The sequence below is a fragment of the Pipistrellus hanaki genome (genome assembly GCF_964339955.1).
Source record: "Pipistrellus hanaki genome assembly, chromosome: 2".
Lineage (NCBI taxonomy): Eukaryota > Metazoa > Chordata > Mammalia > Chiroptera > Vespertilionidae > Pipistrellus > Pipistrellus hanaki.
In genome coordinates this window covers 140,084,655-140,102,448 of record NC_140504.1, presented here as the reverse complement: position 1 = coordinate 140,102,448, position 17,794 = coordinate 140,084,655, and the positions used below count along the sequence as shown (strand labels likewise).

At 36.6% G+C, this 17,794-nt stretch overlaps 1 protein-coding gene across 6 annotated transcripts in view; it reads right to left on the bottom strand.

Annotated features, from left to right (window-relative positions):
* The window catches only part of COL24A1 (collagen type XXIV alpha 1 chain), a 294,053-nt gene that overhangs the window by 166,364 nt on the left and 109,895 nt on the right, over nucleotides 1-17,794 (bottom strand). For all 6 annotated transcript variants that reach the window (XM_084874405.1, XM_084874404.1, XM_084874403.1 and 3 more), the window contains exon 21: nucleotides 5,117-5,170. In XM_084874405.1, the coding sequence (XP_084730531.1) occupies nucleotides 5,117-5,170 (54 nt within the window). The remainder of the gene's footprint in view (nucleotides 1-5,116; nucleotides 5,171-17,794) is intronic.

Sequence of the window (17,794 nt, the reverse complement as noted above, 5' to 3'; positions counted from 1 at the left end):
ATGATACAGTGTACACAACTAAAGAAACACTTCATGCTAACAGGGTCAGTGTGTTTGGCTTTGTTGTTCCTTTCTGTTTCTAAACAATTTCAAGGCAAACAAGTAAGGACCAAGAAGAGAGACAAAAGCATTTTTGTCTCAACCTACAAAACATAAAATTATATCTTTCTCCTTTTAAACTATTCTGGTTCTTTTGATAATAAAATTATATCTTCTAGATAGTATTTTAAAATTCAGTTATGTGTATAAATTAGTCTAATGCTGTTGGTACTGATGAGGTGATAGACAAACTAATTCACAAAATAATTATTACTCATTGGAAATTCAATCATTGGGTTTCATGAAAATATCTGGCTCTCAAGGTCTTTTGTCCCATTTTTAAGCTCTGCAGTTCTAAGACTAGAGGAAGTGATGGGAAGGAAGTTTCAAAGATCACTATCAATACTTCACCTATTGTGGTATACAGACTTAAAAACATTAAGTTCAATTATCACTTCCTCTTGAAGTAATTTCCAATTTCCCAAGACAGATTCTCTTGCTCAATTATCTGGGCTCCCACAGCATTTCTCTTTATATAGCAAGTCTTACAACATTTTCTGGTTAAAAAAAAAAAATTCTCACTAAATTTTAACCTTATCCAGGAGATGGACCATGGTTTGAAAATCTTTATAATCTACATTTAGTATTTGTACTAACACATAAAATAAACTCAATAAATGCTAATAAAAATTCATAAATAAATAAACATGTTTATATATGTATCAAGTTCAAGTTCCTGAGTATATAGTAGATGAATGACTAACACTAGACATAAGAAATTCACAACTCCCTTCTCTATACTACATCTCTATCTTAGCTTCCCTTCATGCTACTATTTCTACTTTTCATCTTTTTTTACTATTAGCGATAATTTCTGCATTGATGTCAAAAAGGTACTGCAAACTAAATATACCTAGAATTAAACTTCTTTTTCCCCTTCAAAAGAGCTCCTACTCCTGAGCTTTTAATATTCAGTAATCTATTCAGATAATATCTATTGTGCTCCTATTATGTGCTATAGATATTGTGATAATTGTGATATGTATAAAATCAATTAGTCTCTTCTCTCAAAAATCTTACAGTCTGATATAGATATATTAGCAAACCAGCAGTTATAATATACATAAAGATAAGTGCTTGATAGATTGTTTTTTCAGGAATACAGAGAAAGATTATCTTCATTAGATTTGGGAAGAACAGGGAAAGCTCCCTGGACAATGTGGTATGTGATGTGAAGGTGTTAGCTAATAAAGTAGGGCACAGGAAGGTAGAAAAATATCCAGACAAAAAGAACAGCATGCTGAAGCTGGTTTGACTCAGTGGATAGAGCATCAGCCTGCTGTACACCCCATACTGAAAGGCCCAGGTTCGATTCTGGTCAAGGGCATATACCTTTGTTGCAGGCACATCGCAGTAGGGGGTGTGCAGGAGGCAGCTGATCGATGTTTCTCTCTCATCAATGTTCCTAGCTCACTATCGCTCTCCCTTCCTCTCTGTAAAAAATCAATAAAATATATTTTAAAAGAAAGAACAGCATGCAGAGCTCTGTGAGATTTAGAGAAACATGGCATGGTTTAGTACAGTAAACAGTTTAGCTGGAATAATGCCTTCAGAAGAGTGATGATAAATCTATATCATGTGCCACAAAATGTTTTGGTCAATAATAAGCTATGTATATGGAAGTGGTCCCATATAATTATACTGGAACTGAAAAATTCCTATGGCCTAATGCTGCCGCAGCCATCTGAAGTCAGAGTGCAACACGTTACTTGTGTATCTGTGGTGATGCTGGTGTAAACAGACCTGCTGCATTGCCGGCCCTATGAAGATAGAGCACATACAATTATGCACAGTACATAATCCTAATATATAAAAACCCAGGGTCCATAACATCCAAAATGACCAAAGGCTCGACCAACCGAAAGTCAGTCCTGCAGTCAGTGCTGGGTTGCCGTGGTGAACCAGCACTGACTACTGCTGCTGCAGGTGTGGCCACCTAGCATCGACTGCTGAGGGGGCTGAGGATCAGGCCTGGAAAGAGAAGCAGGGTCTGATCTGTAGCCTCTGGGGCAGCTGTTGATCAGCTGTTTCCTCTCCTTCTCTCCAGGCCTGGCCAGCAGCTGTGCCTCTCTTTCTCTCCAGGCCTCCACAGGGGCTACTGATCAGCCCTACCTCTCTAATCAGGCCCAGAGATAGGCCCGGAGACACTGATTGGCATAGAAACTGACCAATCAGAACCAAATCTAGGTCAACTATGAGGAGCCAATGGCTGTCTAGGAGGTGGAGCTTTTTATTCTGACTGGCATAAAAACCAACCAATCAGAACCTAATCTGGGTGAACTGCAAAGGCAGAACCTAAGGTCTGGGCTGAGGAGGGGTTTTAAGAGCAACAGCTGTTTGGTATAAGATGTAAGAAAGCAGTTTAATTTTTTAATGATAGGTTTGGCAGTATAGTGCATATGGCTGGCTATCAGTCCAGATATAGGGATTACGTATTTTTGTCTGCCAAGAGCATCTCCTCCTGCTGAAAAAGGCTTTCCTCCCATTTAAGAAATTCTACCTTATATAATCTATCTATACTAATAAAAGGATAATATGGTAATTAGACCAGGTCTACCGACCATCTTCTGGATGTCCAACTTCCTTTTGGACAAAGCCATGGTGGTGGGGGCAGAGGTAGTTATGGGCAATCAGGCCTGCAGGGGAGGGCAGTTTGGGGCAATTAGGCCACCAGGAGAGAGCAATTGGGGATGAGATCAGGCCAGCAGGGGAGGGCAATTAGGCAGGCAGTCAGAGGCAATTAGGAGCAATCAGGCAGGCAGGCAGGTGAGCAGTTAGGAGCCAGCAGTCCCAGATTAAGAGAGATGTCCATCAGCCTGTGGGGTTGGACCTAAACCAGCAGTTGGACATCCCCCAAGGTGTCCACAATTGGAGAGGGTGCAGTCTGGGCTGAGGTAATGCCCCTCCCCCTGTGCATGAATTTTGTGCACCAGGCCACTAGTACTTAATAATTATAATAAAGAACTATGTTACTGGTTTATGTATTTATTATACTATACTTGTTATCAGTTTATCGTGTACTCTTTCTACTACAGGGAACTTTGTGTAAAAAGCAAAGAAATACAAGAAGTTGTGTTTACTGAAGGATTTAAGCACAAGAGTGACATGATGACATCTATACTTTCCAAACATTATTCCATCAGCAACTTGGAAGTAGCATTGAAGAAATGCCAGACTAGAGGCAGAAGGAACACTTGGCAGGCTACTACACTAATCCTGGTGAAAAATAAAGAGGGCCTAAACTGCAATATTGGCAGTGAAAATAATTTTAAGGCCAAAGAGAGGAAATTTTGAGTCAGAGATCAGAATAAAGGTGGTAATTGATGGTATGAGGTCATTCAGGAGTCAAGAGAGTGTTTGATGCAAAACACATGTAGATCCTGAACATTCAGGAGAAAGAGGAATTCTTCCATGGAAAGAGAAAGAAAGGGCAAACATTGTTGTAGATAGGGAAAGTTTATAGATGGCCAATAGGGTTGCCAGATAAAATACAGGATGCCAAGTGAAATCTGAGTTTCACATAAACAATGAATAACTTTTAGTATAAATATGTTCCAAATATTTATTGCAACTGTTTTCTCACAAGTGTCCTTTCCCTGAATGCCATACATCTTACTTGTCTGTTTGCAAATTCCTGCTCATTCATCATGTCTGATTAAGTGCTACCTTGTTTAAAAAGTAATCTAAGTCCCCCAACCCTATACTCATACAATATTACATATTACATATTATCCATATCTACACTAATAAAAAAGAAAGATGAAAATTGACCACACCTCCACGATGCCCACCAGCCAATCAGGAATGAGTATGCGAATTAACCTCATCGCTTCCATGGAGACTGACAGCAGGGAAGAGGCAGCTTCCAGCATGGCCTACTTGGCCATCGCATGGTGACTGGGGAGCAGGCAAGCATGGCCGCAGGCAGCACCCAGCAGGGCCTCAGCGACCTGGGAGCAGGGAAGTGCAGCCTGCAGGCATCACCCAGCATGGCCTGCTTGACCATCACCACAATGGGATGATTCACGTGAGATTTCATCACACTAATGAGAACATCATGCGATTTAAATTTATAAAGTGCTTATTTCTGTAACTTTCCATTTAATAATTTAGACCATAGCTGACCATGGGTAAATAAGACTGTAGAAAGCAAAACTGCAGATAACAAGGGACTACTACAGCCATATTGATATCCTTTAGATTCATCTCCCATAACTTCCTCTGCACTCATACTGATAACCTTCTATAGCAGCTGTACTTCATAACCTGACAATTCTCCAAACTTCAGGCTTTCTTATCATTCTATATCTTTATTGTCTCAATACTTTATTTATTATAATGTTTATTCTATGTCAGCCTGCTTGACAAAGCTTGGCATTTAAATTAAAATTAAAATTAAAATTATATATATATATATATATATTATCAAACCTCTTACTGGTACCATCATTAATTAATAAGTTAAATAAAATTTCTGATCCATGTTTACTTCATATTTGCCTGAAATGGAAGTTTAAAATGCTTAGTGTTTTTAAAAAGACATTTCATGCTATATCAATTCTAGCACATCATAGGCTTTCTTTTATTTTAATCTGTGGATACTTTATGAGCACTAAAGGGTTTTAGCGATCAGAACACTTACATCCATTTATTATATACTATGGCTTTTTAGTTGTGTCTTTTTCATCTCTTTAAAAAATACTTTTTCAATGATTTATGTGCTTTTCAAATACTGCCATCCTAATTTAAATTTAGGCTAAACCAGAAAAAGAGTTTTTCAATGACCTGAACCAAAAAAATTGGATAACATACTCTAACTCAACAAAGGGCACCAAAAGAACCAGACATGCAAACTATTTCCTGATTATCTTGAAACAAGATGTACATAGTTTATTAAATTCCCCTGAGACAGCTCAAAAATGTCCAGAAATGTTCTGATTTCCTAATGTATTTTTTAAGCAATTCATTGAAGTATAGATTAGAAAACTATAGATACCATACTTTTTTCTTTTTTTACCTTTGATCCTTCGGGGCCATTTTGTCCAGGAATGCCAATATCACCTGGAAAACCCTAGGGAACATAAAAATGAAAAGTTTATTCCATAGCAGATTATTTTCAATCTATTAAGCATATAAAAACTCCCTTTGCTTTTCTCTCATGTCCAGTTAGAACAATTTGTAGTCCTCAAAAACTCAATACTAACGGTTAATTGTTAGGCAGTTAACATTGGGAATACTAAACTTACAAAGTATACTAAAACAGAGCTTGCTATATCAGGCATTCACAAACAATTCTCAGACCTCTAATGCAGTCTAAGGGAGTGGAAGTCTTATTCAAAAAGTCATCTACAACTTGGGAAAAAAGCAAAAGGTCTGTAAGAGGTCCTTTCAATGCCACATAAAACTCAGAGCTACCTAAAGATGTACTGTTTACTAACTTCATGGTAGCTGATAAATTTTTGTTAGGTAGTGGTATAAATAACTAGTGTCTGAAGAAAAAAAAATAACCCCAAAGATTATGGATTAATATACAGGGTTTTAATCAGTGTTAAACCTAACTCAACTATCTTATTCTCTTATTCTCATATCTATATGTACTATGTAAAAGCCTAAGCAATTGGCCAACAGGTCAACTGGTCAGTAGCTATGATGCGCAATGACCACCAGGGGGCAGACACTCAACACAAAGGCATGGAACAGACTAATGAATCTCAGAGGGAAGAGGGGAGGAGAAAGGGAGGGAAGAGATTAACCAAAGATCTTATATGCATACTAGAGGCCTGGTGCACAGATTTGTGCACTGGTGGGGGGGTCCCTTGGCCTGGCCTGCTGAGATTGAGCCAAAACCAGCTCTCCAACATCCCCTGAGGGGTCTTGGAATGTGAGAGAGCTGAGGCAAGGATGAGGGACTCCACAGGTGTGTGAATCTGTGCACTGGGCCTCTAGTATGTCTCTAAATACTTATATCCTCAAATGCTCATTGAATTCATCTTAACCTCTTACTGGTACCATCGTTAATTAATGAGTTGAATAAAATTTCTCACCCATGTTTACTTCATATTTGCCTGAGAATCATAATTTTTCCTTTCTGGAAATTATGCTTTAGTAGACTAAAATAGTTAGCCTAAGAAACAGAGATATACTATAATGTTAAATAAACTCTGTGCTGGGAAAGGGCCTACAATGTTACTGTAAACTAATTAGATTAATCTTATTGCTGAAATAATGAATTAGATTGTTGTTCATCATGACCAGTTTCAATAATAATAAGCTAAGGGTTGCAATTTTACTTATATTAATTTTATAGATAAAGCTGTTTCTGTGTTTCCTGTGGACATGGACAAAGCAATAGAAAGTCAGAGAAGTTCAAGAACTGGCATCTTTAAAAGTAAAGGAGGGTCCAGTGAATGTAGGCTAGAAAAGGTAGTCCAGTGCAAGGATCAATATGTTGGTAATAAAAACTTCCACAAGTAAAAGAGAATAGCAAAGTTGATTCTGAAACCTTCTTCTTGGAAAGAAAAATCGAAAGAAAGGATACTGACTCATCCAGGCTGAATTAAGGAAGAAATGCCTTGACTCCAATTTAAAACCCAGATCCCTGTAGAAAATATATATAGGGAACATTTCTGGCAGGAAAAAAAAAAAGGCAGTGGTAACAGAAAGACTGATCACAAAATCAAATTTCTGAAAGTTTTGGAATAGAATATGTTTAATAGAGACTTGCTGACTGCTTTTCCAATTAAAGGAAATCAGGTTCACTTATGCCTTCTCTGTCTTAAGTCATTCTTTCTTCAGCTGGAAGACTAATGTTTTAAATAAAGGATTGAATAATATTTTACTTGTAAATCTTTCTTTGACCCCCATACCTTGAGTTAGTAGGTCCCTTGTAAGAACTCCCATACCATCCTAGGTCCTATGACGTCACTTATGTAGTGTTTTGGCTTGTTTTGTTTTCCTTGTCAGATTGTAAAATCCTTGAAGGCAGTTTTATGTAGTATTAACATTCATATTCTCCACAACTAGTGCTAAAAATAAGATTTTTGTTGTTGTTGTCGAATGACTGACTTGTTTCTTTTTGAAAAGGGACAACATACTTGGTGGCTACTTTCCGCAATTGGGTATGGTTTACAATCAGATTCAGAGCATCCCCATGGAAAAACTAGTAATTTCTATCCAATCTTCTGATGAGTCTGGCATACCCTGTCATATCAGAAAGCAAGAACGCTAGCTCCTGTTAAAAGAACTGTAGGGAGGCATGGAATAGACTGACATACCTCAATGTGAGGATGGGGATAAATGAAAGAACTTATATACTTATATGCATAGCCCATGGATACGGGCAATAAGGGGTGAAGACCTGAGAGGGCTCAGTAGGGGCTGGAAGGACTGGAAGGAAAAGAGGCAGAAACTGGAGATACAATACTATCAATAATAAAATATATATTAATACACTTTAAAAAAAGAACTCTAAGAGCTTGGAGAGGATCCCATTGGCCAGACCTGAAACAATATGAACTTCAATAAGAATAAGAATTGCAATGGATAAAAATATGTCAGATATGTTTAAATTCATAATTTCATAATGATACAACAAGAGAAAATACCTGTGTATGTTTAGAAGAGGAAAGGGAGCCAACTCATTATTATGAAAACTGGTAAACAACAGTAAAGAATCAAGCATTTCCTATATATATGATATAACTTTCCTATATATATTATACAATTACTAATCAAATAGTAGATAAGCAAATGAATTCCAGCCAATAAAGAAAAAATACATCCCTAGTGTGGAATGACTAGGTCAAATGGGAGTTCTATTTTTAATTTTTTGAGGAAACTTCATACTGTTTTTCAGCCTGTGGGATTAGCCTGAAACCAGCTCTCCAACATCCCCCGGATTTCAAGAGGGCACAGACCAGGCTGAGAGACCCCATTGGTGCATGATCAGGCCCGGGGAGGGACCACAGGAGGGCTCCAGGGCATGTCTGGCCCATTTCACTCAGTCCTGATCGGCCCGACCCCAGCAGTAAGCTAGCCTACCAGTCAAAGCATCTACCCCTTGGTGGTCAGTGCATATCATAGTGAGCAGCTGAACAAGCCTTAGCATATCATTAGCATATTATGTTTTGATTGGTTGTTTTGCCATTCGGTCCATTTGCATATTACCCTTTTATTATATAAGATTGTTTTCTTAATTTTTCATTCTGATAGTTTGTTAATAGTGTTTGGAAACACAAATGATCTTTATATACTGATTTTATATGCTGCATCTGGTGCCTTCCTAACAGAAATATTCTAATCATAGATTTTTATCAAGAAGTAGAAACCTAAGGAAGCTTGAAAAGTAATAAGTAAAAATGTGTCTTCTATTTTTGGACTCTTCACATCTGTTTACTGCACAGGGAACAGTGACTCAGCATTGTCTTCAGTAAAAACAATGCTTTATTATTCTCTAATTGCTAAAGGCTGGAGACTAATTCACATGCATTTTTTAAAGCAAAACCTGGGAACCAAAGGCACTAGCAGATTCCATTAGTTTCCTGGGACATTATAAAAATCAAAATATTATTATTATTATTCTGGCAGTATAGTAGTCAGGAGTTTGGAAGCTAGAATGCCCTAATAAAGTAAGTGTACAATGCTCTATGGCAGTGGTCAGCAAACTCATTAGTCCACAGAATCAAATTTCAACAGTACAACGACTGAAATTTCTTTTGAGAGACAAATTTTTTAAACTTAAACTTCTTCTAACGCCACTTCTTCAAAATAGACTCGCACAAGCCGTGGTATTTTGTGGGAGAGCCATACTCAAGGGGCCAAAGAGCTGCATGTGGCTCACAAGCTGCAGTTTGCCGACCACGGCTCTATGGCATATATTAAGCACATTAGTGCTTAGCAACAGGAGTAAAGGCTCTGTTTTCTATTGAGATTTATAGACCCTTTGGAAAAAGGAAATAGTTCAAATGGATAAACAATCCACAAAGCAATCTAATGTGTAAAGTAATAATAGCGTATCAGTAAAATGAAATCAACATGAATTGCGGCGACCTGGATGAGTCTCAAATGCATTATGCTGAGTAAAAGAACTCACATTATAAAGGATTACACATTATGTAATTTTACTTACATAAAAACTTTAGGAAAGTGAAAATTAATCTATACTGACTTAAAGTAGATCAGTGGTAGTCTGAAAAGGTGAGGGGCAGGAAAAACAGAAGGGGGAAGTTGCAAAAGGTGAACAAGGACACTGCTGGATTTGACAGATACATTCACTACTTGGTCTTGGTGATGTTTTATACATACATGAAAATTTATAAAATTTCATAATTTAAATATATTCAATTTATATATTTATATTATATATATAAAGGCCTAAACAACCATTCAACTATTCAGCCATTCAACCGGGAGCTATGACATGCACTGACTACCAGGGGGCAAACATTTAATGCACAGGCATGGAAACATAGAACAGACTGATGAATCTCAGAGAGAAGAGGGAGGAGGAAGGGTGGAAAGAGATTAACCAAATGTCTTAGATGCATACTAGAGGCCCAGTGCACAGATTCATGCGCTGGTGGGTTCCCTCAGGCTGGCCTGTGGGGATCTGGGTGAAACTGGCAGTCCAACATCCCCTGAGGTGTCCCAGATTGCGAGATGGTGCAGGCCAGGCCAGGAGACTCCACTGGTGCATGAATCCATGCACTGGGGCTCTAGTTATTTTATAGTATAACTACCTCAGTATGTCAATTATACTTTAATAAAGCTGTGAAGAAAGTTAATTAGTATCAGGTATTTTAGATAATCATATGTTTTTGGTAGGTAAGAGTTTGTAACAATTTCAATTCATTGAATTTCCCCCCAGAGTAAATGAGTAAAGTTCAGATTTTGGATTATTTATTTTGAGAAATTTAAACATTTCTAATATTTTATAAGACAGCTTTAAAAAGTTTGGTTATTATAGCTAAGAATGGAATTTAGGCCATTTAAATCCTTAAATTTTCATTGATTTTTTAATACCCATTTTGCTTTACATATACAAGAATTCAATATGGTTTGACTTAAATTTATCTTCTTTGTAGTTTTTTAAGTGTAAAAAAAGTAGAGATGAATATATCCTTTGGAAAAATAGTCATATTAAGAAAAGATAAAACTAACAAATCATTTAAGATAGGACAACAAATAAATTATGAATTGCTAGAGGGAGAAGCTATATAAAGCCTCATCTGGTGCTGGGCATTCAACATATTGAATAAATATCTGATGGCCTGAATTGATGACCAAATTAAAAACAAATTGAATAATTTTATTTTCAATTACCCAGTTTCAAAAGTTACCCCCTGAGAAACCAAGCCAAAAAAAAAACCCCAAAACAACAACAACAACAACAATAACAATAAAAGCCTATGCCAACAATCATAGCTTCTATATATAGGACTGAAATTTCACATATGCAAACAACAAAGAATGCACCCAGAGGGAGAAAGGACCTATAAGAGGAGAATTCAGTATGAAACATAGATCCCCCCCAAAAAAAAATAATCATAAAAATCTGTTCTTTAGCATTTGTGGAAATACATACCATTTCAGTAATAAAGTCAGTAGGAAAGTAATAATAATAAAAAAAGATTTAAATTACCTTTTCTGAGTGAGAATAACCCATCCAAAAGTTAATGCCAAAAAAAATGTGAAGAGTGAAAGTAATAAATTCACTTTCCCAGTAAACTATAGAAACTAAACTTTAGCACAAGGCAGCACACAAATGCAAATTAAGGAACTGTTCCATCTTCTGAGAAAACCAAAAATAGAAAACGAGCTTCTAAAAAAGTAAATACAAAATAAATAATTCATCTAGGTATCTGGCTCCCTTTCATTCTCTTTTGCTGTTTTAGATCTAAATAGCCATCAGAAACAGATTTTTTCCATTACAATATATTTGAAAATCTTTGCAAATGATTTGAGCAAAACATATAGTACAGCTGAATTCCATTTATATGTTGGATCCTAAAAACTCAGCAGAGAAAAATCCACAACAGCGAAGACAATAAAATTCCTTATGATGCAAGCATATACTCCTTGTGCTAAATAAGACTTTGCTTAAATAGTATTCACATATTGTTTGAAGTCACTCTTAAAAGAACCTACAACGCAGTTGCAAAGTCCACTGTTATTTTACGGAAATTTTCATAATATTACATTAAATTTATAATTTTTAAATAAACTACTTTGACCATTATTTGATATGTAGGTTTGTACCTAGAGTGATGAAAAGCAGATCAGGAGTAGACTGGGGAAGGGAGGAACATGAGGGCCTGAAAAGAAAGATTGCAAAGAAGCTTTGTGGCTTGACAAATGTGTTCACTATTTTTATTTTGGCGGCTGTTTCATAAGTTATACATATATAAAAAATTATCAAATTGTATAAATGTATGCGGTTTGTTATTTGTAAATTATGCCTCAAAAAAACTATAAAACAAATAGGTCATTGGTATTGCATGTTTTTGATAATCATTTGCTTTTTGGTAGACAACAGTTAGTAACCATTTGAAGATCCTTAGAGAACTTGTCCCCAGATAAAAATCAGCGAAGCTCAGATTTCAAATTGTTTTGGGGGTAATAGCATGACTATGATTTGAGGCCTACTTTTGGATAAGTATCATTTTAGGTACTTGGTGTCTCTGTATGTGTCTCATTTCAAATTCTAATGAGTGTCTTCATTAATCATATCAATCCACTCATTCAACATGGACTTACTCAGTGACAGGCATGGTTCTCGGCACTGAACATATGGGCTACAGAACAAAAACATTCCCTGGCTTCATAAAATGTATATTCTGAGACTATCTCAGAATGTCCCCCTTTCAGTGTGTGTGTGTTTGTGCCAGGCAGTGGTAAGTTTGGTGATTTTAAAAGTTGACTTATATTGTTTTGAGAAAGTGGTATGTATCAATTGCCTACTGTCCTAAATGCTACAGACCTGGGCCACTCTATGTTGTTTCTCATACTTTCTGTTTCCAAATGGAACGAATCTTGTGGCTGTGTTGTTTTCTTTCTAAAATTATATACTGGTTAGTTGATATGTATTCCTATATCTAGGACTCACAGAGAAAAATGCACCTTACCCCAAAAAGCTGGCCTTGAAGCTGTTAGCAATAATTGACTAGTACATTGGGTTATCCTACTTTGCATAAGGAGAATGCATTTTCAAGTGTGTGGGTGGCTATGCTATATTATCAGACGCATTTTAAAAACTGGAGAAATGGGAAGAAAGATCGATGTATTGTAGATACTGGGTGCCAAAGATGTAACCTAAGAGGGCATTTTCAAAAATATGCTCACCACCTCTTTTTGACAAAACAAGAATTATGATACTAGGCCTGACCACTGAGCTTCTGAATACTCTGCCTTGGACACAGCTTGGAATCAAAGGTCTTATGCAATTTGGCACAACCTAGTTTTACAACCTTATATGTCACTCCATACCAACTCTAGGAATCTATATCAGATACTATATTTTATTCACTATTCTGTAAACCCAACATGCATATTACCTACATGTTCAGGCTCTGCTCATGTGCTTTACCCTGCCTGAAAAGCCTTCCCCTTTTCCTGCCATTTACTTATCAACAAACTAATTCAAGACCCATCCTTTCCATTCAGTTTTCCCTAATTCTTCTACCTCATGTTACTTTCTCTACTAACACTGAAATCTGACGACTCATTTAACTCTCATATAATACCTTTGTCATTTTATATATATATATATATATATATATATATATATATATATATATATATATATATATATCTTATTTCCCCCAACTAGACTACAAATTTCTTTAATATATTGTTGTATATAATATACATGTTTAATAGGTATAGCTATGCACACAATAGGAACTCAAGAAATAAATGTTTATTGACTGGCTTAATCAGGTGTTTTCTTTCATAACCACTTCTTGAATAACAACTAAAAATACCAAGTTCGCCGAAACCGGTTTGGCTCAGTGGTAGAGCTTCGGTCTGCGGACTGAAGGATCCCAGGTTCGATACCGGTCAGGGGCATGTACTTTGGTTGGGGCACATCCCCGGTAGGATGCAGGAGGCAGCTTGTCGATATTTCTCTCTCATCGACATTTCTAGCTCTCTCTCTCTCTCCCTTCCTCTCTGTAAAAAATCAATAAAATATATTAAAAAAAATAAAATAAAAATACCAAGTTCCTCCACCAAACCTAAGTGGTAAAAGTTAACAAAAAATAATAGGTTTAAGTGAATGAAACCTATTAAGCATGTAGTTGTCCACAGGCTGGCCTATTCAGTTAAGTCAATCAAGGTGCTAAAGTGGACATTTAGAAACATGCTTTTGCTTGATGTGAGCAGACTCTTTAAATGAACTTTGGTTTTGTCTCTACTGAAGAACACCCTGGTGGAAAAGAGGACCCACTGCTTGGCTACGTCAGTTATCTCTGTGATTACTGGTTTCAGCTTATTTTTGTAGTAAACAACGTGCCCCATTTATGAAGAACATCATCCAAAACTCAACTATTTGATAATCTCTGTATTAAAGGGAGGTTAACAGTTGAATCAACAAACATTCTAACTATCCTGCAACCACATTCAAAGATGGTTTGCTGTTAGCATTGGGAGAAATCATGGGGTTAGTGCTCAAAACTGATACTACTATGCTTAAAGACATAGAAAAGATTACTGTATGGCATTTTCCATATATTCTTATTAAGAAAGAACCAGTATGGAAATTTAAAAAAAATCTTTATTGTTCAGATTATTACAGTTGTTCCTTCTCCCCCCCCCCCATAGCTCCCCTCCACCCTACCCTCTGCCCTTAATACCCCCCACCCCCACTGTCCTCATCCATAGGGGTAGAATTTTTGTCCAGTCTCTTCCTGCACCCTTACATCCCCTTACCCTGAAAATAGTCAGTCCACTTTCTTTCTATGTCCTGATTCTATGATATTCACCAGTTTAATTGTTTGTCAGATTTTTTATTCACTTGATTTTTAGATTCATTTGTTGATAGATATGTATTTGCTGTCACTTCATTGTTTATAACTTTTATCTTTACATTTTTTTTCTTCTTCTTCCTCTTCTTAAAGAATACACTTCAGCATTTCATATAATACTGGTTTGGTGGTGATAAACTCCTTTAGCTTTTTTCTTTTCTGTGAAACTCTTTATCTGACCTTCAATTCTAAATGATAGATTTGCTGGGTAGAGTAATCTTGGTTATAGGTTCTTGCTATTCATCACTTTGAATATTTTTTGCCACTCTCTTCTGGACTGCATGGTTTCTATTGAGAAATCAGCTGAAAATCTGATTTATGGGTAATCCCTTGTAGGTAACTGTTTTTCTCTTGCTGCTTTTAATATTCTCTCTTTGTCTTTTGCCCTTGGCATTTTAATTATGATGTGGTCCTCTTTGGATTCCTTTTGTTTGGGGTTCTCTGTGCTTCCTGGACTTGTAAATCTATTTGTTTAACCAGGTGGGGGAAGTTTTCTGTCATTATTTCTTCAAATAGGTTTTCAATATTGTGTTCTCTCTCTTCTTCTGACATCTCCATAATTCGGATGTTAGTATGCTTGAAGTTGTCCCAGAGGCTCCTTTCACTGTCTTCATATTTTGGGAGTCTTTTTTCTTTTCTGGTTGGGTGTTTTTTGCTTCTTCATATTTCAAATCTTTGATTTGATTCTTGGAATCCTCTAGTCTGCTGTTGGATCTCTGTATATTATTCTTTATTTCAGTCAGTGTATGCATAATTTCTAGTTTGTCCTTTTTCATATCCTTGAGAGTCTCACTAAATTTCTCAGAGGTTTCTAGAAGATTCTTGAGTAACCTTATAACCATGGTTTTGAACTCTATATCCAGTAATTTGTTTTCCTCCATTTCTTTCATTTGTGACCTGTTTCTTTGTCTCCACATTTTGGCTGCTTCCTTGTATTGATAGAGTGGCTTTGTGTGCTAGGTGTCCTATAGGGCCCAGTGGCTCAGCCTCCCCAGTTATCTAAGGTGGACACTCTTGGTGCACCCATTTGTGGGCTGTGTGCGCAGTCTTGTAGTTAAGCTTTGATTGCTGTTGATATCACTGGGAGGAATTGACCTCTAGGCCAATTGGTTGTGAGGATTAGTTGTGTCTACAATAGGAGAAATTCTGTGCTGGAGACACCCTTATGGGGCAAGACTTGCTTCAGTGGGGTTTTGGCACTCACTAAGTCTGGCCCGAGTGTATCTCTTATGGATGTGAAGAGTTGTAATCTAGATGGTCTCACTCTGACCTCTGGGTACACTGGTTCTTGGATCTCCAAGGAGGTGCAAAGTAAGCCACTGCCTGAGGCCACCCAGCAGGAGCTACAGAGAGATCTATAGGTTCCTCCTCTTTGTTTGGGTTTTGGAGGTGCCCAGATGAGGCCCAGCTGTGAAGCAATGCAACCTGCTGTGGAGCCTTGGGCCTTCTTTTGGAGACTCTGGGGCTCTCTGACCCAGCTACAGTTTGTTAGGTTTTAGATTGCAAAAGGCCAGTTCATTCATATGCAAAAGCCTCTGGGCACAGTTTGGGTGGGGTTATAAATTTGGTGGGGCGGGGACTCAGGGAATCACCAGAGTAGAGAAAACAACAATGGCTGACCATCAGCCCTGCCCCAAAGAGGTCCCCGGATCTCTATGTCCCCTTGTGGCACCGTGAAGGAACAACAATCACTGTAAACACCTCTGAGAGAAAGCTGCCCTCATTTTCTGGCCTAATGCCAGACAGTCCAGTTTCTCCCCATATGAGTCTGGTCCCCAGAGTCTCACCTGGAACTGGAGTTCAGAGCAGTCAGGAGCTTGTATCTGCCTCCCAATTGAAAAAGACAACAGTGCACCCAGTTGCCAGCCCTTTTCCATATGCGCCTCTATACCTCTGCACTTCCACATCTCCTCACCTCCCCACAGGCTCAGTGTACTTTTCTTTTTCCTTCTAGTTGTACAAATTCCTGTGATTTTTGGATGATATCTGTTTTGTCTTTTAGTTGTAGTTTTGATGTGGTTGTGCAAGCCAGCAAGTTCCAGTATTTATCTATGCCACCATCTTGGTTCTTCTCCAGAAAAATTTTTATGTATTTATTTTTCATTGAATTTATTGGGGTGACATTGGTTCATAAAACTATACAGGTTTCAAGTGGACAACTCCATACAACATCATCTGCACACTGCATTGTGTGCTCACCACCCCAAGCTAAGTCTCTTTCCATTCTTTACTCTTTGCCTACCTCTATCTATCCCCAACCCTTATCCTCTGGCTAACAACACACTGTTGCCTATGTCTATGTGTTATATAAATGGTGTGTTTATTTCTTAATCTCTTCACCTTTTTTCATCTAGTTCCCCAACCTCCATCTTTTCTCACAGCTATCAGTCTGTTTAACGGGGTATATGTTTAAAGTGATCAGAGGGAAAGCCATAGCACTTGATTTCAAGAATGAAAATAAATAAATTAAATTCCAACTCTAAATAAAAAGAACAACATAAACCAAAAGAAGCTCAAGGAAATAATAAAGATAAAAGAAGATGCCATGTAGATAACATTTTTAGAATTCTTTTGAGAAAAATAGCAATACAGAAAAATTGAATTAAGCCTAATTAAGAAAAAAAGAAAAAGCAAAAGTATTCAAAAAACAATTTTTAATTTTTAAATGAAGCGTGAGAAATAATCATTAAATTTTAAAAAATCACAAGAGACTATGTTGTAGGTTTATCTGAAAGTAAATTTGACAGCTTAGATGAAACAGATCATTATCTAGGGAAATAACATTTAACCGCATAGAAAGCTTAAACAGGCTAATTTCCACAGAAGAAATTTATCAGGGAACTGCCTATTAAAAAGCTTCCATTTGAGATGGCTTCCCAGAGGAATTCCACCAAAGCCCCACAGATAAGATAGTCCAAATGTTTCATAAGTTATGTCAAAGCTGAAGGCTTCCTAATTATTTTGACGAAACAAATGTAACACTGATACCTAAACCTAATCAATAAGTACAAAAAATAAAAGTATAGGTCAATATCACTTATAAATATTGATGTAGAATAAAAATATTAGTAGAATTAGCATTAGATTAAAAAATAATAGATCATGATCAAGTAAAAATTTTTAATGAAATAGAAAATACTCATTATATAGAAATAATCAGTATATAGAATTTATGAAGAAATATTCATGATATAAAAATAAAAAGTCCTTTACCATAATATTCTATATAAATAGATCTAAAAGAAAAAAGTATGATTACCATCCCAGATGTTGAAAACATAACAACTATTTGACATCTATGTGTATATATAATTTGACAAAGTATAACAACCATCCCTTATTAGAAACACTAAGAAATAGGAATTGATGAATATTTTTAACATGATAAAATATATGCAGGTTTTCATTTAATTCCAGCATTTACTTCATAATGAAACACAGTATTTCCAGTAAGATCAGGAGCAAGGCAAGAATGCACACTACTTCTAGTTCTTCTACACTGTACTTGAGGTACTACAATGCCATTTGACATGATAATAAATGAGAGGTGTGAGAATTGAGAAAGAACTAAAATGATCTCTATTAGAAAAATTACATAAAAGCATGTCTACAAAATTTTAGAAAATCAGTAATAAAACTAACTCAAAGATAATAAACCATTAAGGCAGCAGGAT